The sequence below is a fragment of the Rhipicephalus sanguineus genome, chromosome 10 (assembly GCF_013339695.2).
Source record: "Rhipicephalus sanguineus isolate Rsan-2018 chromosome 10, BIME_Rsan_1.4, whole genome shotgun sequence".
NCBI lineage: Eukaryota > Metazoa > Arthropoda > Arachnida > Ixodida > Ixodidae > Rhipicephalus > Rhipicephalus sanguineus.
Window position 1 is genome coordinate 20,103,367 of NC_051185.1, and position 22,971 is coordinate 20,126,337.

Genomic DNA, 22,971 nt, shown 5'->3' on the forward strand with positions numbered 1-22,971 from the left:
AATACAAGACAACTTGAGACCAACTCACTGAAGAAGAAAGGCAACGTAAAAATCATACTGGTGTTGTTATTTTGCAAATAACTGTCGTTGTTTTCCTTGATGACAAACCAGTATACAGACGTATGGATGTCACAGTACTGTCCATTCAGTGGGATCACGAGCTCAAAGCGAGCCATGAGATTTTCCGTGGTTCCTTCTTTTCGTTCCGCGACGACTCATGAGAGCATAAATAATGGTCTTGTGAGTAAAGAGATGTTGAGATGAGATGAAGTGGGGAGGGGGCAGGGCAAGGGGAATTGACCCCCCCAGGTCGGAGGTTCGAGTCCAGGTGGCTAGACCCGGTTGGCCTGGTGCGCCTTGTAGAATCCGTAGGCGAACAGCGCGGCGGCCCCGATGCCGGTTCCCAGCAGAACCATGAAGAACGAGAGGCCGCCCGCCGTAGCTGAAATGGCGAAGCGATAACATGAGTCGGCCATCTTGAGAGGTAGTTCGAATTCTATTTGTTTGATTTTGAGAACAGCAGCGTAAAATTTTAGAAAACACGGAAAAACAAACAATGGTACACACAACAAAGGCGTTGGAATTGCGGTGATTAGCATTGCTACAATGCCGGCGTGCTTCGGCAAGAAGTGAATATCATTTGGGAGCGCCCCCCCCCCCCCATTTTAACACGACATGCAACAAGAACTGCATCAAGATTACAATAGAAAATAAAGGTGCGACACGGCTAGTAAAGAAAAATTCAAACCAACTTCATCTTTTACACAATCCAAACAAGATCAGGAAGAAATGGGGCCTTGAAGTACTAAGAAACCATTGAACTTATATAAAAGAAAACTCAAAGGGTCCCCTATGCATTCGCCTAATACCTCTGTCACACGGGCAGCTTTAACTGCGCTTATGCTTAACCGTGGTTTACAGGTTTAACCGCTGTTAAAGCGAACGCGGGTTTGCCATTGCTACACGGGCTCAATTATCTCCGTTGAGCAAGCCGACGTAATCACGTGCTGGTTATGTGGTCAGCAAGAACTTTGGGCACACCCTTGGAAAGTTTCGGGGTACGACACAGCACTTAATTCTAAACCTCCGCTATCCTCCACGACAAAGTATTGGATCGTTCCACCTTCGACTACACATATTCAGTGTTTGCAGCTCTGCGAGGTGGCTAGGCATGAGCAATGTAAAAAGCACTTCCCCTCAAGAAACCTGTAGCGATAATACTGTACCCTCTCGCAACCCCGCCGTGGACGGAATAATCTTTGTTGTTTGCCTTTCCACGGCGACCCTCGTTTTCAACGAGTTTTGCTTGGCTATCGTTCGCCGACTGGAGACGCGTTCCGTGGAAATCCTCTGCGAAGCTGCCGATTAAATTGCGCCGGTTCACGGCTGGTGCGCTCGCAGCTCCGCCATCTTGTCAGCTTCTGGGTTTGTCTTAGACGAGCGCACGGGGGGGGGGGACGCCCCCCCCCTATTCACCTAGGAGGGGGGGGGCAATGTCAGCGCCATACATTGGCATAATTGGGAGGGGGGGCGCTGCGACAAACCTTCGCCCCCCCCCCCCCCCCTGAAGGGGAACACTGCGCACGCCTATGGGGTTTGTGAGAGTAAACCGTGCTTGCCCAGCTCGGTTTGCGATAACCGCGGTTAGGAGACTAACTTGTTGTATCGGCGTGGGCGCCTCAGACACCACGTCGAAGGAACGCCGGGTGCACGCCGGAACGGCGGCCCCGAAGCAGACGAAAGGCACGCAGCAGGGTGCCGAACAGAAGACCGAACGCCCTAGTTTATTATGTACAGTGGAATATATACAGTTGAAGTGCGCCCCCTGGGGGCATGAGAACCGGTTCCCGAAACGGAACCGAAACCACTCTACCACATCATCCCCTCCCTTGAGAGAGAATGTCCGCATAGTCGCTGTCACCTTTAAGTCTAGGGCGCCGACGCCTGTACCGGTGCCATTTCCAAGAAAGTCGTCTGAACTGCAGCCGCCGCCAGCAGTCCGGCGGAGCGAAAGAACCGGCCGGTGAACTCTCCTCCCCTTGAGGAGGAAGCTTCTTCCAGTGCACTTTTGCCACTGTAGGGGCAGGCACATGCACATGATGGCGAGGCTCAGATGGCGCGTGGCTCGGCGCCACCGACGTAGAAACAGTGCACGAAACGGCAACGGGCACAGTCGGCGCAGACGCGACCGGCGGATGCATCTCCGAAGCATGCAGAACAGGAACTGGTACAGGAAACACAGCTGGCACGATCAGCGGATGCACCTCCGGCGCATGTAGAACAGTACCAGTCTCCCGGAAAGCACCAACAGTCGGAGGAAGCACAGCCGGAGCTTGTGCAGCAGCAGGTGGAATGGTAGTAGCAGGCACAACCGGAGTATGGGCTGCTGGGACGCAAGCAGGTGAAGTATGGTCAGTAGCAGTAGACCCAGTCGAAACAGCCATTGTAGCTACGGAAGCACTCCCAGTCGAAGAAATCACAGCCAGAGTATGCCCATCTCCAGGTAACACGGCGGAAGCAGGTACATCAGCAGCACGGGCAAGTGCAGAATGTGAAGCAAGCACGTACTCTGTCTGAGCAGGGATCGTCGTAGTACGGGAAGTCGAAGTATGGCCCGGAAGAACTGGCATGTTTTCCGCAGAAGAACATGTAATCCTTCTCCCATTGAAAACTGCAGCTCTGTGCACGGCAGCACTCATTTGATCTGCATCACCGTCCGAAACCGCCACCGAGGTTCCCGCTGTGCGGCACATCTCGCTGAAGTGTCCTTGCTTGCCACACCTGTTGCAGGTACGACATCGCGCAGGACCCATCCTCGTCGCCAATGTTGTATCGGCGTGGGCGCCTCAGACACCACGTCGAAGGAACGCCGGGTGCACGCCGGAACGGCGGCCCCGAAGCAGACGAAAGGCACGCAGCAGGGTGCCGAACAGAAGACCGAACGCCCTAGTTTATTATGTACAGTGGAATATATACAGTTGAAGTGCGCCCCCTGGGGGCATGAGAACCGGTTCCCGAAACGGAACCGAAACCACTCTACCACATAACTGCGGTTACGTCTGCCGCGTAGCTACCTATTACCGCGCTTAACCCTAACCGTAGTTAGCTTAACCACGGTTAAGGCTGTCCGTGTGACAGGGGTATAAGACGACTGCATGGCGAAAGCCATCTTCTTCTTTTTCTTCTCAGTCCATGTACTAATCCTACTCTCCATCCCTCCGAAAGCTTTCTGCAGCTAACGTGGTTTTGCGCTGCCTCTGGGATCGGCCCGCCTTTGACCAATCGACGATGTGATGTGATGACGTCACAAATTTTGGCGATCTGTGACATCATGATGTCATATGGTGACGTCATCACGTGATGATGACATTTTGCACCACTCATGTTGACGCTGCCGACGGTCAATTTTCGTGTTTGATGAGGCATCTAAGCATTTCGCCTTAAAATGTCCATGATCGTGCATTTTCTTTTTGTTTCGAGGAAAACCTAGACGCCTAAGCACCACCACCAGAAAGACGCGCGAAAAAAGAGCGTCACTTACAACTGATTTTATTCGCAGGAAAGCGGCAGAAAATATGTAGGCTGACGCTCCTGCGCTGCTTCGTTCTGCTGGTGCTGCATAGGCGTCTAGGCTTTTCTCAAAGTTATGTACCAACTAGCCCAGCAACAAGTACTGCTAAGTTACATAGTGTGTTGTACTTCGCATTGCACAGACCGGGGGCGGATGCAGGATTTTTGCGAAGTGGTGGACAGCTTATGGGAGGACCCGACAGGTCTTCTTCTGGGCCTTATACATTCAGAAATGAAATTCACGGTTCGACGGAACGGAAAGTTCATGGCGGAAAAATCAAGCGCCGACCAATCGTTCACACACACACACACACACACACACACACACACACACACACACACACACACACACACACACACACACACACACACACACACACACACACACACACACACACACACACACACACACACACACACACACACACACACACACACACACACACACACACACACACACACACACACACACACACACACACACACACACACACACACACACACACACACACACACACACACACACACACACACGCACACACACACACGCGCGCGCGCGCGCGTCGATCGTGCTACGGGGACCATGTTCACAATTTAAGTAACTACTGTTGAGGCGTTTATTGGACGGTAGTCGGCGACGATATGCAATGGCGACAGTCAAGGCACAAACGCGGACTCAGAGTGCGAGCGCGAAGAGCCAAAGGCGACGACCCACTAGAAGGCTATAGAGAGCGCAACCCATTACTCATTAAAGGCTTCGCTACAATTTCCCCGGGTACGAAAAGGGAGCCGTCCGGCGACCTAACAGCTCGTCACTATGAGTGGGTCACAGTAGGCCTTGAGACGCTCCACGTTGACGATGTCGCGCCCTCGACGGCGCATGTCCGAAGATGGTTCGATGGGTTCGATCACGTAGTTGACCGGGGATGTGCGCTCGACGACCCGGTAGGGGCCTTCGTATTTCGGCAGTAGTTTTGTAGAGAGACCAGTTGCAGTGGTAGGGACCGAGAGCCATACGAGCGCTCCAGGGAGGAACGTGGACTCAGAAGTGGTGGTTGCACCGCGAATGCTCTTCTGCCGCTCTTGTTCCTGCGTTGTAAACGTCTTGGCAAGCTCGCGACACTCTTCCGCAAGCCTGGCTGTATCAGATATCGGCGCACACTCAGTTGAATCCGGCTTGTATGGGAGTATCGTGTCGATGGTGTGCGACGGGTGCCTTCCGTACAATAGGAAGAAGGGTGAAAAACCAGTTGTGCGTTGAGGGGCGGTATTATAGGCGTAGGTGGCGAAGGGCAGAATGGCATCCCAATTTGTGTGATCGGCGGCGACGTACATTGAGAGCATGTCGCCGAGCGTGCGGTTAAAGCGTTCGGTGAGCCCATTCGTCTGCGGGTGGTAAGCGGTAGTTTTGCGGTGAACAGCACGGCACTCTTTTAGAATGGCTTCGACGACTTCCGACAAGAAGACACGGCCTCGATCGCTGAGAAGCTCCTGGGGTGGACCGTGACGCAGCATGAATCGGTGTAGCAGGAAGGAGGCAACATCGCGCGCTGTAGCCGCTGGGAGAGCGGCGGTTTCGGCGTATCGCGTAAGGTGGTCAACAGCGACGATGGCCCAGCGGTTACCAGCCGATGTCAGAGGAAGTGGTCCGTACAAGTCGATGCCCACGCGCCCGAATGGACGGTTCGGGCAAGGTAATGGTTGTAGACCGGCGGGTGACACGTGCGTTGAAGGTTTTCGGCGTTGGCAATCGAGGCAGGAGCGAACGAACTTCTGCACGTAGCGGTACATCCCTCGCCAGAAGTATCGTTGTCGAATGCGGTGGTAAGTTTTGGATACCCCAGAGTGCGCGCATTGTGGATCAGAGTGGAAAGACTCGCATATTTCAGAACGCAGACTGCGGGGTATCACAAGTAGCCACTGGCGGCCGTCGGCGTTATAATTGCGTCGGTGCAGTAGGTCGTCACGAATGGTGAAATGGTGGGCTTGACGACGCAACGCGCGAGTGGTTGGTGTTGCCGACGGATCAGTGAGCAAGTCTATCAGCGAGGCGATCCATTTATCCTTGCGTTGTTCGGTAGCGATGGTGTGAACGTCGATGGAAGAAACAACATTGTTAGGTACCGAGCAGGGGGCATCGTCGTCAGGCAAGGGGGAGCGCGAGAGGGCGTCGGCGTCAGCATGCTGGCGTCCGTTGCGGTACAGCACGCGAATATCGTAGTCCTGTAGGCGAAGTGCCCAGCGGGCGAGGCGGCCTGAGGGATCCTTCAATGACGACAACCAGCATAGTGCATGATGGTCGGTGATGACATCAAATGGGCGGCCATATAAATAGGGTCGGAACTTTGTAAGGGCCCATATGATCGCCAGGCATTCCTTTTCGGTGACGGTGTAATTGGTCTCGGCTTTAGTAAGCGTACGACTTGCATATGCCACGACATATTCAGGGAATCCTGGTTTGCGCTGCGCAAGGACAGCGCCAAGGCCAACACCGCTGGCGTCTGTGTGTACCTCTGCAGGGGCCGTAGGGTCGTAGTGGCGTAGTATGGGAGGCGACGTCAACAAACGACGGAGCTTTGCAAAAGCGTCGTCGCACTCCGACGACGACGAATGGAGGGGCCCGTTACTTCCGAGGAGCTTCGTCAGCGGTGATATGATAGTCGCAAAGTTTCGAATGAAGCGCCGAAAGTAGGAACACAGTCCTACGAAACTGCGCAGTTCTTTGACGGACGTAGGTTTCGGGAACTCGGTCACGGCCCGAAGTTTGGCTGGATCGGGGAGAATTCCGTCCTTGGACACGACGTAGCCGAGTATTGTCAGCTGCCGTGCTGCAAATCGGCACTTCTTTAAATTCAGTTGCAGACCAGCGTCGCTCAAACGCGTCAACACATGCCGGAGGCGTTGAAGATGCGTGGAGAAGTCTGGAGCGAAAACGACTACGTCGTCGAGGTAGCACAAGCACGTGTGCCATTTCAGGTTGCGCAGAACAGTATCCATCATGCGCTCGAAGGTGGCGGGTGCATTACACAGCCCAAACGGCATGACGTTGAATTCGTACAAGCCGTCGGGCGTGACAAAGGCGGTCTTCGGTCGAGCGTCATCAGCCATAGGTACCTGCCAGTACCCTGAGCGCAAATCGATAGACGAAAAGAATTCGGCTCCTTGTAGGCTGTCAATCGCGTCGTCTATTCGCGGTAGCGGATACACGTCCTTACGAGTGGTCTTATTGAGTCGTCGGTAGTCCACACAGAACCGCACAGAACCGTCCTTCTTCGCAACAAGTACGACAGGAGACGCCCAGGGGCTGTTAGATGGTCGAATAACATCGCGTCGAAGCATGTCGTCGACTTGCTCGTTGATTACGCGGCGTTCCGTGGGAGATACGCGATATGGACGTTGCCGCAATGGTGGCTGGGCGCCAGTGTCGATGCGATGCGTAACGGTGGACGTGCGGCCGAGAGAAGTTTGAGCAATATCGAAAGAAGCGCGAAATTCTTCCAAGAGGTCTAGAAGCTGGGAACGCTGGACCGGCGTAAGGTTGTCAGCAATGGAAGAAGCAAATACATCAGCGGGCGATGAACCAGACGTGGTAAAAGAACTGAGCGTGCCGTAACTGGGGCAGTGCGTGCCATCTGGTTCGTCCATAACTTGTGCGTCTTCGAGGGGTTCCACGCTGCCGAGACATTCTCCTCGCACCAACGTAACACTGTACGGAGATGGGTTGATAACAAAAATTGACGTGCTGCCCTGAGTGACTTGCACGGTCGCGAAGGGCACCAGCAAGCCTTTCCTCGTGCAAACACGGTCGCATGGCGAGAGGAGGGCGACGGTGTCGGAGAGACTGGCGCAGTAGACGGACACGGCCGTTGACGAGTATGCAGGCAGTTTGGTGTCGTCTTTGACGAGTACCTTGCTCACAGACGATGGACTGTCAGCCGGCGTCAGATCAGAGAATGGTGAGAGCTCTATTTCGGCGGGTGCGCAATGAATCACGGCGTCGTGGTGGGAGAGAAAATCCCATCCTAGGATGACGACGTGAGAGCATGCTAGAATTATTATCAATTCGACGGCGTACAGAGCATCCTTAATCATGACGCGGGCTGTGCACACCGCTGTAGGGTGAATACTTTGGGCGCTTGCTGTACGGAGGGAGAGCCCGGGAAGTGGCGTCGTCACTTTTCGCAGTAGTCGGCAAAGTTTGGCGTCAATAACGGATACGGCGGCTCCAGTGTCAATAAGGGCAGATGCGCGCACACCGTCCACAAACACGTCTAACACGTTTGATGGGCTTCGCTGAGGGCTTTCGCAGTTCGATAGCGTCGCAGCCCTTGCCTCGTGGACTGCGACGACTAGTTTTCCTGGTCACGTGTGACCGGCCGTGGCCGCATCGGTGACAGTGATCGGCGTCGTGGTGACGGCGAACAGTGGGTAGATGGAGCTGGGCGAGACGACGGTGACGTAGGCGGCGGTGAATCGTAATACGGGCGGCTTGACTGGCTGGGGATGGCTGAGGCTACACGAGGCGGCTGCACGCGATTGCAATAGCGGGCGACATGACTGGCGCAACCACACGCGAAGCAGATCGGGCGGTTGTCAGAAGTGCGCCATCGGTTCGCCGGGGTAGGTCCCATCCATGGAGCAGGACGCGGTCGACGAGGCGTCTGCTGATACGACTGCATGATGGGCTGCATCGGTGGCCTAGGTATGGCGTCGGCAAACGCAGCCGGCCCACTCGCTTCGAAGGCTTGAGGTCTGGCGACGGCTTCGGCGTAAGTAAGTGGGGCAGCCACAGGAATCGCTTGGGGTGACCTGGCTACAACCTGCGCGTAACTGAGCGGCGCAGGTGCCGGAGGGGGCTGGTGGTATTCCGGCATGACCTCCGCGATTTCCTGCTGAATAGCGCGGCGTAAGGGAGCCAGCAGCGTGGTCGACGGCTGTTCAACATGCTGCGGGTGAGGGAAGGCCAGTAGGGAGAACTGGCGGGCAATTTCCTCGCGCACGAATGACTTGATCTCGGCGAGCAAGGCGGACTGATCAGAAATGGCCGACAAGCCTGCGAGATCGGCGTCGCGTGATGGAGGTCGACGGGTCAGCAGTCGCTGCCGGCGCAGCTCCTCGTAGGTTTGGCAGAGCGTGATCACCTCGGCCACAGTACGAGGGTTCTTGGCGAGCAGCATAGTGAAGGCATCGTCGTCGATGCCTTTCAGAACGTGGCGGACCTTGTCAGACTCAGGCATGGCCGCGTCAGCCTTCTTGCACAAGTCCAGGACGTCTTCTATGTAGCTCGTAAAGGACTCACCGGTCTGCTGAGCTCGTTCACGTAAACGTTGTTCGGCTTGCAGTTTACGAACGGCAGGGCGGCCAAACACATCGATGATAGCGGTCTTGAAAGCAGACCACGTGGGGAACTCGGTGGTGTGGTTGTTGTACCACAGGCCCGCCACACCCGCGAGGTAGAAAACCAGGTTGCTGAGTTTGCCTGCCTCGTCCCATTTGTTTGGTACGCTCGTACATCGCAGGCCAGTCCACAACATCGGTCCCATCCGCGCCGGTGAAGATAGGAGGGTCGCGGATGCGAGGGACACCGGGGCATGCGGTCGTGTTGGAAGGAGACGTTTGCTGAGCAGCGTCTTGAGGCATGGTAGTTGGTAGGGTACGGGATCTCAGCTCCAGGGGCATCGAATAGGAGCACAGCACTCTCCATCAATTTGTTGAGGCGTTTATTGGACGGTAGTCGGCGACGATATGCAATGGCGACAGTCAAGGCACAAACGCGGACTCAGAGCGCGAGCGCGAAGAGCCAAAGGCGACGACCCACTAGAAGGCTATAGAGAGCGCAACCCATTACTCATTAAAGGCTTCGCTACACTACTTTTAATCTAATTAAAAAATTACTTTCATTGTGAACAAGGTCCTCGTAGCGGGACCGAAATGTCTTTGTCTTTGTGTGTGAGTGTGTTTTCTAACGATTGGTCGGCGCTTGATTTATCCAAACCCCCTCCCCCCCCCTTGGTCCGCTCGTGATACTGACATGAAAGCACAGAAGGAACAAAAAGTCGACCTTTTGTTATTTTATATCAGTGCAATACTAAGGTCATTACAACCATACACGTCCATCAACTAGACCCGTTTATTGGTTTACTAAATAGAATGTCGCAGGAGACAAGGTTTCGACGGGAGGACTTGTTTTGTTTTGTTGAAACAAAACAAAACAGTGGCTCCAGTGGCGTTCCTCTTACGACGGCGACATTTCGTTGCTTCGAGCCTCAATCTATCTTTCCCTCGACTTCCGTCTTCCGTGGATTGAAGCCAAAATCTTCATTTAAGATTAGGAAAACCGTAGTGAACTCACCGTTACTGTGACCGGACATGCTCACCGCGTAGGCTGTAGGGCGGACAAGGTCAGCTGAAACGAAAAGAGATTGGAAACGTTGGAGAATCACTCGGCGAAGCTTGCAAACGTAATTTTCGAGACTGCGACGATTCGAGATTAGATAGATGAACGGCAATTCGTAATGATATCCCAGGAGTTGTTACCCTGGTATTTATCGCCTGGCTTGTTACTCCAGGTGTCGGGTGATGGCTGAGGCATATGCACTGGCAACATGTATACACAAATAATACTAGTGCGATTATCACGTCGATCGGTGCGGTTGTTATGGTATGATCCGCTCTGAAAGAAATGTGGCAATATAACACACGTGTCTGCCCGATTCGCGCAAGATGGTTTCTACATTACCACTATGGCCCTTGCAAAAAGATGAGTGAATTAACTTCTTTGATTCCATTCGGCATTCAGGCCTCCGAGGTACCCTGTTTTGAAATGAAAGGTTCACTAATTAATTGTTAATTAATTAATTAATTAATTCACCCATTCAATATTACATAAATCTGGCTTAAATTCTGTCTGTTTTATGAAAGGATATGGTTCTTTAAGTTTCCATCTATATTTCTGTCTCTTCACCGTATCTTGTATTTCTCACGTTTCTTTTTTTACTATTGTCATTTTATTGCACGCATTACTGCTTCTCTACATGTATTGTTTACGTGATGCGTTTGCGGTTGTCGTTTGCTCATTTTTGCTTTTTTCGCTCCTGGCCCTCATAATGTACTGACACGCACCGTCAACACACCTCCGATGTAGCTCAGCTGCAGGGCCGTAGCCACGGGGGAGGGGCGAATGGGGGGGTTCAACTCTCCCCCCCCCCCCCAAATTTTCAGCTTTGCTTGCATATATATACACGCGCACATGCAAACGCACGCACGAACATGCATAAAGCATGGTTAAACCCCCTCCCCCCCGTAGAAATTTCTGGCTATGCCCCTGCTCAGCAGGCTGCTGAGGTGTAGCACTGCTGATATTGTCACGTGGTCTTCACGTTGACGAAGGCAGCAGTCCGCGTGTTACAGACTAAACTTCTTTATTTGTGCAAACTTGTGCCCGGGAAATGAAAAGACAAGGTACAAGAAACTTACGCTGTACACTAACAGCCCTCGTGCGCAGGGTTCCCCTTCCGGGGGGGCCGGAGGTAGAGTCACTAGAAAATTTTCCAGTGACTCTAGCCGAAGGTTGATCGCAGCGCCCCCCTCCCTACTAAGTCAGTGTCTGGGGCAGACAATGTATGGGGCAGACGAGGGCGAAATGCAAATAACACCCGTGTGTTTAGGTTTAGGTGCCCGTTAAGGAAGCCCAGGTGGTCGAACTTAATTCGGGGTCCACCACCACGGCCTCCCTCATAATTATGTCGTCATTTTAGCTTGATTACATCTTACCTAGAAGGTACTAAGAATGAATTAGATCGCTGATTAATTGACTGATTCATCGATGTATTTGGTCTTTAATAATTAATTAATTAATTAATTAACGTCAAAATTTCGCATTGCCTCCATGACGTTAATTAAGCATATCCACTCGCGGTTTCCTGTGTAAGGGCCTCATGATCGTATCGTCATTTTTACCTTGAATCATTTTACATTTGTATTTATATTATATTATATTATATTATATTATATTATATTATATTATATTATATTATATTATATTATATTATATTATAATATTATAGTTTATCTTGAAGGTACTAAGCCGAAATGAACTCATTCACTCATTCTTTCATTTAGTCGCTATTTATTTATTTATTTATTTATTTATTTATTTATTTATTTATTTATTTATTTATTTATTTCTTTATTTATTTATTTATCAACATCTTACAGGGCCCTCGTGAGGCATTGTGTAAGGGGGGCAGCACAGCAAATACATAATAGAGAGAAATATACAATAACAATACAATAACGCCGTAATAAGGTAAGGCATGGATTAGTGATTAGTGCAGACTTAATTATTTAAATAAAAGTTTGACGTCGGCTCCGCGATTTTTAATCTTAAAAAAAGCCCATCCACTCACGGTTTCCTGTGTAAGCGTACGTCGAGCAGACTGGCGACATGATGGTCTTCACCGGCTCGTCGCTGTGCACGTACAGGGTGCACGTGCCGACGCCCATGTTCTGCTTGCCGAAGGCGAAACAGAAGTCGAAGTCCTGGCACTCGAACGTCGCCTCCCAGCACTGGCGAGCGCACTCCTCGGCCGAGACCTTGCTGATGACGGTGAACTGCTGGCGGCCCGTGATCCGCTGGTTCTTCGTCTTTTTGAAGTCGTACAGGTACTTCTCTGGAACCGAGAGAGATAGAGAGAGAGAGAGAAAGAAAGATACGGTTCATCGTCAAATAACTAACACTGGTAAAGGCCCGAACATACGTACGCGTTGCAGCGCGTCAACGCGTGACTTTTTGACGCGGCGTCGCGCCCTCACCCTATGGGGAGAGAGGGCGCGCAGCTTCGCGTAGCCGCGCGCCCTCTCTCCCCATAGGGAGAGGGCGCGACGCCGCGTCAGAAAGTCACGCGTTGACGCGCTGCAACGCGTACGTATGTTCGGGCCTTTATGTTCGATGAGTAGACTGCGCTAGTGTCTACGGGAGCTGCAGCGCATGACGCTTTAGCCATTATGGGAATGATGGGTAGTAGGTGGATTTGCCTAAGCTTCGTTCTTTCGGCTCCGACTGGCTCCCTGCGGCCCGCAGCCGCTTTGTCGCAAAACGAACTTCAGCAAAACGTTTAGCAGTCTCACTTGGCCACCTGGACCCTTTCGGGCTCACCAATTCCAATCAGCTCACGAGGATCACAACGAGCCGTTCTTTTGTCCTAAACAAAAGCCGATACACAATAATAATAATAATAATAATAATAATATAATAATAATAATAATAATAATAATAATAATAATAATAATAATAATAATAATAATAATAATAATAATAATAATCAATCAATCAATGATTTATTTAACGTGCCCAGGAATAACCGTAAGGTCTTTGTGCTGGCGCACGCAAAAAAAAAACAATAAAAATAAACAATACAATACAGACAGTTTTCAGAAATAAAATAATAATAATAATAATAATAATAATAATAATAATAATAATAATAATAATAATAATAATAATAATAATAATAATAATAATTTATCGAGTTGTTTTGGTTTTTATTATTTGTCCCCAACTCACCTAGTCACGCTTCAATCCTATGCCGCACGTTGATGAGCACCTCTCATGAAGCTTGCATTATATCGCGGAATAATAATAATAATCAATCAAACGTTTATTTAACGTGCCCAGGAACAACCGTAATGTCTTTGTACTGGCGCGCGAAAAAAAGAAGAAAAAAAACCAAAGGCCAACATTCATAATAAAATATCAGGGATAAAAAACGTTATAAAATTGCACATATACAACTATGCGCAGGCAGAAAAAAAAATATCAACAGTGTACGAGGCTATGTAAGTACAGTGCAAAGCTCGGAGCAGAACAACGACTGGGAGCTGTGAAAAACATCGAGCTCCAAAAAGTAAGCATTGTAAAGACGTTTTATCCTGCCAGTGGTCGAACGTTCACACAGGCAGGCGGTTACATGAAAAGGTCTATTCTCTCTGGTCAGCTTACGTGGAATTCGGAATTTAAGACAGTTGAGCAGTACAGGGCAGGATATGATACCATGCACAAGCTTGTAAAGAAATAACAGATCAGCGCGATTTCGTCGGTAGCAAAGTGATGGCAGTGATAGTAATCCAGCAGCGTTAGAACGAGATTCAGAGTCATTTCTAGCGAAACGATGGTTGTAAATGCTTAGGAATTTTTTCTGGACTCGCTCAATGGCGTTGCTGCTGGAATTAGGAATGCCATTTCAGATCACAGATGCATACTCAAGTTGAGGAAGACATAGCGCGGTGTACAATTTTCGCAAGGGCATAGGAGAATGGAATTCTCTAGACATTCTGCAACACAGCCTAGGGTGCGAAGACCCCGCAAAGCAACACGCTTAGCGTGAGCAGAAAAGTGTAAGGTGCTATCAAAAAGAACACCTAGATCATTGATCTCACATACCTTGCACAACGATACAGAATTGACAGAATATAAAAAAAGGCACACTAGATGTTTTTCGAGTGAAACTCATTACCTTTGTTTTTGAAATATTTAGGGAAAGGTTATTGCTCCTGCACCATTCAGAAAAAGAATACTAATCAGATTGCAGCAAGCGACAATCGATAATTGAATGAATTTCCTTAAATATCTTTAAGTCATCGGCATACAAAAGGAAAGAAGAATTCCGAATGACAGAAGAAACATCGTTAACATAAATTAACATAATAATAATTGTAGGAATTTTACGTCCCAAAAACACGATATGATTAGGAGGGACGCCGGTAGTGGAGTGCCCCGAAAATTTCGGCCACTTGGGGTTCTTTAAAGGGGTCATGAAGCACCCCTTGGGCTGATTGAAAAAACACATCCTGCGGAAAGCTGACACGGCTATGAACTGCTCTGCCAAATATTACAGTCGTGCGCGCCGCGTAATGGCCACAAGCGGAGCGCGAAGTTGCCGTTTCCCCAGGCACCCTCTTTTCAAACAGAGGCCGGTTCTCACTCTCGTCGGTGGGCGGGGCGTCTGTCCGCTGTACGTCGCAAGAGACATAGCATGCTTATTGGCCGATAGCCGACGTAAATCGAGAGCAGCGTTCGGATCAGATGCGCTTCTTGCCGCGGGGTGCCGCCACTTACCGGCGCCGCACTCCTCAGTACGTGGTAGCCGCACTCGCGCAAGCGAATCACAGCGGGAGAGCGATCGCGTTTCATGACGCGCGCTGGCGTAACTTCTTTCCCCCATGCCATCCCTCCCTGTCTAGCTTCCAGTGCGCTCGTCGGCACGAGAAAAGAGAGAAAGCGCTGGGAGCGTGCGCCAAACCCCCGTAACTTGACGGGGGGAGCGTGCGCCAAACCCCCGTAACTTGATTCTTGACGGATTCGAGAAATTTTGCGGCAATCGATTCGGGAGGCAGTACACTCCGATACTGAGGCCATTAGATCATTACTTGGAAAAGTGCTTCATGACCCCTTTAACGTGCACCTAAATCTAAGTGCACGGGCCTCTACCATTTCGCCTCCATCGAAATGCGGCCGCCGCAGCCTCCATTCGATCCCGCGACCTTCGGGTCAGCAGTCGAGCACCATAGCCACTATATAGACCACCGTGGCGGGTTTGATGAGGCATCTAGGGCTTTCGGCTTTATAATAATAATAATAATAATAATAATAATAATAATAATAATAATAATAATAATAATAATAATAATAATAATAATAATAATAATAATAATAATAATAATAATAACCAATCAATCAAACGTTTATTTAATGTGTCTAGGAACAACCGTAAGGTCTTTGTACTGGCGCACGAAAAAGAAACCAAAGGCCAACATTCATAATAAAATATCAGGGATAAAAAACGTTATAAAATTGCACATATACAACTATGCGCAGGCAGAAAAAAAATATCAACAGTGTACGAGGCTATGTAAGTACAGTGCAAAGCTCGGAGCAGAACAACGACTGGGAGCTGTGAAAAACATCGAGCTCCAAAAAGTAAGCATTGTAAAGACGTTGTATCCTGCCAATGGTCGAATGTTCACAGAGGCAGGCGGTTACATGAAAAGGTCTATTCTCTCTGGTCAGCTTACGTGGAATTCGGAAATTAAGACAGTTGAGCAGTACAGGGCAGGATATGATACCATGCACAAGCTTGTAAAGAAATAACAGATCAGCGCGATTTAATAATAATCAGTGCGAATAATAATAAATAATAAATAATAATAATAATAATGGTATCACGAGGTGTACTACGTCACTCACTCGAGTAATGGAAGCACTTCTCGGCGTTCTTGGCGTCCAGCTTGGCGGGGTCACCGTACTCGCGCAGGTGGGTGTCGTGCAGACGGCACACCGTGGCGGGGTCTCGGGTCATGGTGCAGTAGTCGAACGACTTGCACTCGAACTCGCTCTCGGAGAGGCACAGCCGAGCGCAGTCCTCGTTCGCCGGAACGTCGGCGAACTTCCGTGCCTTCATGTCCAGCGACATGCCCTCGAACACGTTGAAGCTGTTAGTGTACGTCTCTGCAAGGCACAACGTAGAGCATGCGATTGATAACCTGTAACGTATTGTCGGCTTGATATGCTTCCGTAATTCACGAGCAAGTGTCACGATTTTCATGTTACCATGTGTCAGTTCGTCATACAGAAATGTCTCGTCATACCAGTTTTGGTATGTATCCATTCAATTAAACGGCCACGAGCGCCCCGAGACCATCTAATGTAAATCACGCTGTGCATGACATGTGTGTCATGATTTGCACATTAGGACCGGTCACTTGTGTCACAGCACCAAGTAGCATAATTAGCTTAATCAGCTCAATTGGCCGAATTTGCATATTCGAGGCATGGTCTCAATTAGCTTGCATCCCAAGTCAACCTAGACTTAATCCGCTAGTTATCCTAATTAACACTAATTAGGCTCAGCCTTAATTATTCTTAACTAGGCTTAGCTCAGCACATCAGTATTCGATATCAGGCGTGTACTCACTGGAGAAGATGGCGCACTTGGTCTGTTTCTCCGTGACGGCGGTAGGGGGCGTCCGTTCGGTGCTCAGTACACACTCGTTGTCCACCAGGCAGGAAGAGAACGCGCGGCAGTCGTCCCTGTCCCGGCAGATGTCGGCGCAGTCCTCCAACGCGAACCTTCCGGCGGGCGTCGCAGAATCGGCACTCGTTTTGATGCGCACGCCCATAGCGGTGGAGTCGAAACCCGGCACGCTTGGACCGACTGTCGAGCAAGCAAAGGGAATTCAATGAACCTGTACGTCAGCTCCTAAAGGGGAACTGATACGAAAATTTTCAGTTGTCGTTTTTTTTTGGCAGCGAATCTTTTGTTGATCGCCGTATAGTTTGTGCGGTGTCGCAAAAAACCACAGGTGGATATGCACCACAGGAATTGAAAAAGCCCCACTACCGAGGACAGCAGGTGCGAGCGCTGAACGAAAACAGTGCTCCGCGAAGTGGAGCACGTGAAACACGTGAAAGAGAGAGAGAGAGATAAAGAAAGAGATAAAAAGAAAATAGAGAGACAGAGAGAAAGCGATATAAAGAAAGAGGAAGAGGAAAATAGAGAGAAGGGAATGAAGACATAAAAAGATAGAAAAAAACGTAGAAATAGAGAGAAAGACATAGAAAGAAACAGGCACGAAAAGGAGATAGAAAGGACAAAAAGAGGCAGACAGAGACAAAGAGATAGAAATCAAGATAGAAATACATATAAAGAGAGAGAAAATGTAGAACGAAGCAGAGAGAGAGAAAGAAATGGAAGAAAGAGAAATAAAGATAGAAAGCGAGAGAAAGAAAGAAATAGGAACAAACAGATACAAAAAAGACATACAATAAACGGAGAGAAAGATAAAGAAAGAGAAGAAAGATAGAAAAAATATAGAGAAACAAGGAAGGCCACCCAGCTGCGCTCTTCCTCCAGGCTTGACAACATTAGTGAAAAGCTGCCATTTTTTTTTTTTTGCGTCAAATGCAAGGCCATGCCCTAAAGAGCCTAGAAAATGTATTGGTGTGCGCGAGTGCACCCTGAAAAATTAATTACAACCTGATTTTAAAAGGTCGTTTGGTTTCCTACTTCAGCCTGACGTCACGACACGGTGTGAGCTTTTCGTCGCGTGATATCGCAAGGTATCGTGACGTTACTACGGCCGCTTGGCTCCGTTGCTGACGCACGAACGGCCATTTTGAATATCTTGGCGGCTGACGTCCTCACAACCATGCAGCTATACTGATGCGTTAAGCCACCAGAATTGACACTGTAGCGCGACGTCACGATAAAGTAGATATCAGTAGGTGCGCCATGCGAAAATGGACATTAATGTCAAAATAAAATATCTTATCAGCCTTTACTGAGCTTGACACTTGCGCAGAGTCGTCTCTGCATACAAGAGATTTGTATGACAGTGTAAACTCGCCTTCGGTAATTGGAGTCAACACCACTTTAAGAGGTATATTCGTCAGCAGTATGAAAGTGAACCCTGAGTTCGTGTCCGAGCAACGCTTACTCGTGATATGCCGATATGAGCGAGCGAGGAAGATGCGGATATGAATGTGACGTTTTGATTTAGAAGATGTGCCTTTCTGATTGAACGTTTAGTGGTATAAACACTTTCTACGCTCGGCATATGCGTCAAACCAATATGACCTCCTTAAGGTGATATCACTGTTTCCTTTCATATTGTTCATGACTGTACATCGGTATTGCACTAGTGATGCAGAACTATATCGGTAAATTGACTATCGATAGTATCGATAGTTTTCTTTAAGCTATCTATAGTGTAGACAAACTGTCGATAGTGCAATAGGTAGTACCATGGTTAATATTACTAGCGGTATTACGGCCACGCGTGTTTATTGCTTTGTTTTGGTGCATTCGGGTTTCACCCAAAAAAACTGTTAGCAACGTTTGACGCAGACCGCGCCGTAATGTTTGATAAGCTTCACGATCGTTTGAGATCATTCTGTTAAGATTACGCGCCGCACGCGAATAGGGAAGTTTACTCGAGAGCTTACGCGAACACCAGCGATAACGCTGGAAGGTTCGATGACTGATGTATAAAAGACGACGCGTTGCACCGATGCTCAGATTACTCGACGGCCGACGACTGCTCTCGCCGCTATCAGTGCGCAGCGTGTATCGCTTGTATTTTGAGCTTTGATTTTCTGGGCACAAGTTCGCCCAAATAAAGAGCTCCGTATTTCTCAGTCTTGCTGCAGCATTCTTCACCGTCACAACCACGTGACAATATTATCGATAGTGGTGTGAATAATTATGCTCTTGCTGGCCATCCATATTGCCAAATATTTTCAATAGCCTACGATCAGCTTCGCTTAATTTATGAGCAATTTTTGGCGAGAGAAATAAGTTATTTCCGCCGTGAAAATGGCGGAATATGTCCATCAATAAATTCACATCTAGAAGCAACCAGTTGCACCTTACAATTAACAAACTTAGTTCCTGATATTTTTTTTATTATTTTGAAATCATAAAATGCAGTATGCAGCATAAATTTGAAGCCGCGCAGTTCGACCACATGTAGCACTTTCCTTTCCGCTGCAACCGAACAGTTTGACTTTACGATCATGTGTGAGCAAAGCACTCGGGTGAAGAACACAAGCATGTCAACCTTCTTGCCCTTCAGCCTGCTCCTCCGGCTCCCCTATGTACCACGCGCGCGGGGAACCAAGTTTATTCTGCAATGAGTTCGTGCTGGTTGATTTTATAGTGTCGATAGTACCATCGAATTTTTTACTATCGATGGCGCTATCGATAGTATATTTCACCATCGATAGTTCGATAGTGACTCAGCTATCGATAGTATCGATAGTACCATCGATAGTTCTGCATGACTATATTGCACACAAAAGTCGTTTCAGCACGGCTACTGTAGAACAGTGACCCCATACACTGAAGCGAAATACGGGATGTCATCTTTTAAAGGACGCCTTTGTACGCGCGAATATATCTTAGCAAGCATACCTCGCGATTTCTGAACGATGAAGCCTAAGCGGTGATGTCCTGCCCTACCGTATTTACAAACAAACTACCAACACTGCTTCGCGCAGGCTAATTTCGACCTGTGTTACTAATTGCTGTGTTATGATTACTAAACATTGCTAACCCTGGCTGGTTTTGACTTGACAATGATTATTGCCGTCTAGTTTTGCACTGTGTCAGTTTTAGCTTGTTGAACATACTTGTGTGTGGGTTGGGGGGGGGGGGGGTGTTACAAGTGGGGAAAGTGATACAGAAAGAGGTCCCTTAGTATGAACACTGCAATGGGGCCTTTGTGACGGCTAAGTTACGGCTAAGTTGCGGCTAAGTTGCGGCTAAATTATGGCTAAGCTACGGCTAAGTTGCGGCTAAGTTGCGGCTAACTTGCGGCTAAATTACGGCTAATTTACGGCTAAGTTGCGGCTAAGTTGCGGCTAAGTTACGGCTATGTTGCGGCTAAGTTGCGGCTAAGTTACGGCTAAGTTGCGGCTAAGTTGCGGCTAAGTTGCGGCTAAGTTACGGCTAAATTACGGCTAAGTTGCGGCTAAGTTCCGGCTAAATTACGGCTAAGTTACGGCTAAATTACGGCTAAGTTGCGGCTAAGTTGCGGCTAAGTTGCGGCTAAATTACGGCTAAGTTACGGCTAAGTTGCGGCTAAGTTGCGGCTAAATTACGGCTAAGTTATGGCTAAGTTATGGCTAAGTTGCGGCTAAGTGAAGAAGTGACGGTTAGCGTTGGCGAGTGATGGTTAATGTCAGCTGATGTAGATTATCCACTTTTAAAAACATAAACATTTGAATGAATGAATGAATGAATGAATGAATGAATGAATGAATGAATGAATGAATGAATGAATGAATGAATGAATGAATGAATGAATGAACCTACTTCTCTTATGTCTCTCGCGGGTTTCTTTATCGCTGGCGCCGAATGTCTCGGAAAGCGATCCAATGGAATCGTCTGTAGTCTCGGCAGTCAGTGTCAAAACCTTCTGAAATAAGAGAGAGAAAGAGAGAGAGAGAAATTCTTTAATTAAATGCAGGAGATGTTAGCCTGGCTATTCGTCTGACATGCTACTCCAGGTGCTGTGGGATGATTATGATATATACACTGAGAAACACTTAACAGCACACACACACACACACACACACACACACACACACACACACACACACACACACACACACACACACACACACACACACACACACACACACACACGCACGCACGCACGCACGCACACGTACACACACACACACGCACGCGCACACACACATACACACACGCACGCGCACACACACATACACACACACACACACGCACACATGCGCGCGCGCGCACGGTGACCTTCAAGAACCATACGATAATTCGTTTAAACCTGTGAGCACGTTTCGTTTCCAACACATTTCAGCGCTTCGTTATTGTTTATTATTATTTTTTAACCGCCCGCCTGCCCCGCCACTGCGCACGCCTATGATAGTAACTGTAGCGTCCTAGTCAGGCCCTTAGCCAGGAATTTTTTTCGAAGGGCGGGAGGGGGGGGGGGGGGGCACTTGCTGAAAACCTTGACGATTTGAAAAAAAAAACACCAATTTTTATTATTTCTTTTTGGTAAAAACACCTACTTCACCAAAAGACCCCCCCCCCCCTCTCGCTACGGGCCTGGTCCTAGTATAGCATCATATGTTGCATTGTTGCATTAGTAGCAATTACAACGGCAGAACGAAAGATGACGAACTTACTCCGAAACCAGTGTCGCGGTGTCGAACAAGAAGGACGAATTTGGTGTCGGCGACCGCTTGCACAACTTTCTGGATGGCGTCCAGAGTTATGGGCAGTTTGCGGGCCAAGCCCAGCGCTGTCTCTGCGTCGCACAGAAGAAAAAAAAGTAAGCAATGGGTGTTCCTTATAGGTTACACAGTAAAATAAATCAAACGACAACAAAACCACTGCATTGTACTTAACCCGCCACGGTGGTCTAGTGGCTGTATGCTCGACTTCTGACCCGAAGGTCGCGGGATTCGAACCCCGGAGGCATTCGATGGAGGCGAAATGCTCTAGGTCCGTGTACTCAGATTTAGGTGCACTTTAAAGAACACCAGAGGATCAAAATCTTCAGAGCCCTCTACTATGGCGTCTCTCATAATCAAATCGTGGTTTCGGGACATAAAATCCCAACAATTACTATTAAGTGGATTGAACTGGACAGCATAAAGTTAACAGCTTTCTTCGTCATCCATTCTATACATTTAAACGAAAGAAGAGTAATCTATATAGGGCCAGCCTTTTTTCTTTCTTTTTAGTTAGTCACAAGTCACAACGTAATTAATATAATAATAATTGTTGGGGTTTTACGGCTCAAAACCACGATATGATTATGAGGAACGCAGTAGTGGAGGGCTCGGGAAATATTGACCATCTCGTGTTGTTCAGCGTGCACCTAAATCTGAGCACACGGGCCTCCAGAATTTCACCTCCATCGAAATGCGGCCGCCGCCGCCGGGATTCGATCCCGTAAACTTCGGGTCAGCAGCCGCACAACCAAAACCAGCGACTACCACGGTGGGACACAATATAACATTGACGTGGCCAGTGGGGTTCAACCTCCATCCTTCCCTGAAAAAGTTTCAGCTTGCATGTGTACATATACACGCACACATACAAACACACGCATAAACCTACATTAAAGGGACACTAAAGAGAAACAATGAATCGGTTTCGATCGATGAATTGTGTTCTGAGAACCATAATGTCGCTAATTTCGCCATCACAGGTTTATTAATAGAGGAGAAAATAAAGTTCAAAGTCTCATTTTTAAATTTCGCGCCGAAATCTCCCCGAGTGACGTCACGGACTGCAAAGGGTATTTATCGTATTTTGGCGCCATTGGCTCAACAAAATTACCCCAAACTTGGTATGCTAAGTCTATGGCCCCCTCAGAGAACAATGTACTTTATTTTTACCGACTAGGAACTACGTAGTCCCTAGTAGGCGCCGTCAAAACATGTGACGTCACGGCGAATGGTGCGGAAACTTCAAGGTGGTGTCGCCACCAACATTTTGTTTTTGCGCGTTTTCTCGCTTACTAAGCGTCTTCTCGCAGCAAGCGTGGTGTTTTTGGTATCGTGAAAGAGTACTTTACTAATATCAGAAAAATTGTTTTGCTCTTTAGTGTCCCTTTAAGGGTAGTGGAAGAACCCCCCCCCCCCACCACTCGCCCCCCAAACAGAAAATAATGACGCATTTCCGGCCTGCACCCCTGCAACCTCACTGTTGGAGCAATGTATGGGTGACAAGGCTTCAGTCAGGCAGACAGTGTTCTGCCTTTAGCCTTGCCATCCAAGACTCGCTCTGCGTCTGAAATAAAATCAATCAATCAATCAATCAATCAATCAATCAATCAATCAATCAATCAATC

The 22,971-nt window shown here is 48.7% G+C and overlaps 1 protein-coding gene across 1 annotated transcript in view; it reads right to left on the bottom strand.

The window, feature by feature from the left end:
• Positions 1-277: 277 nt before the first annotated feature.
• LOC119407206 (uncharacterized) overlaps positions 278-22,971 on the bottom strand; it is a 48,102-nt gene continuing 25,408 nt past the window's right edge. The window contains exons 17-23 of the mRNA XM_049419898.1: positions 21,296-21,417; positions 20,442-20,544; positions 16,542-16,781; positions 15,815-16,075; positions 11,961-12,242; positions 9,923-9,976; positions 278-442 (exon numbers count right to left, since the gene is read on the bottom strand). Of these exons, the coding sequence (XP_049275855.1) occupies positions 333-442; positions 9,923-9,976; positions 11,961-12,242; positions 15,815-16,075; positions 16,542-16,781; positions 20,442-20,544; positions 21,296-21,417 (1,172 nt within the window). The 3' untranslated portion in view covers positions 278-332. The remainder of the gene's footprint in view (positions 443-9,922; positions 9,977-11,960; positions 12,243-15,814; positions 16,076-16,541; positions 16,782-20,441; positions 20,545-21,295; positions 21,418-22,971) is intronic.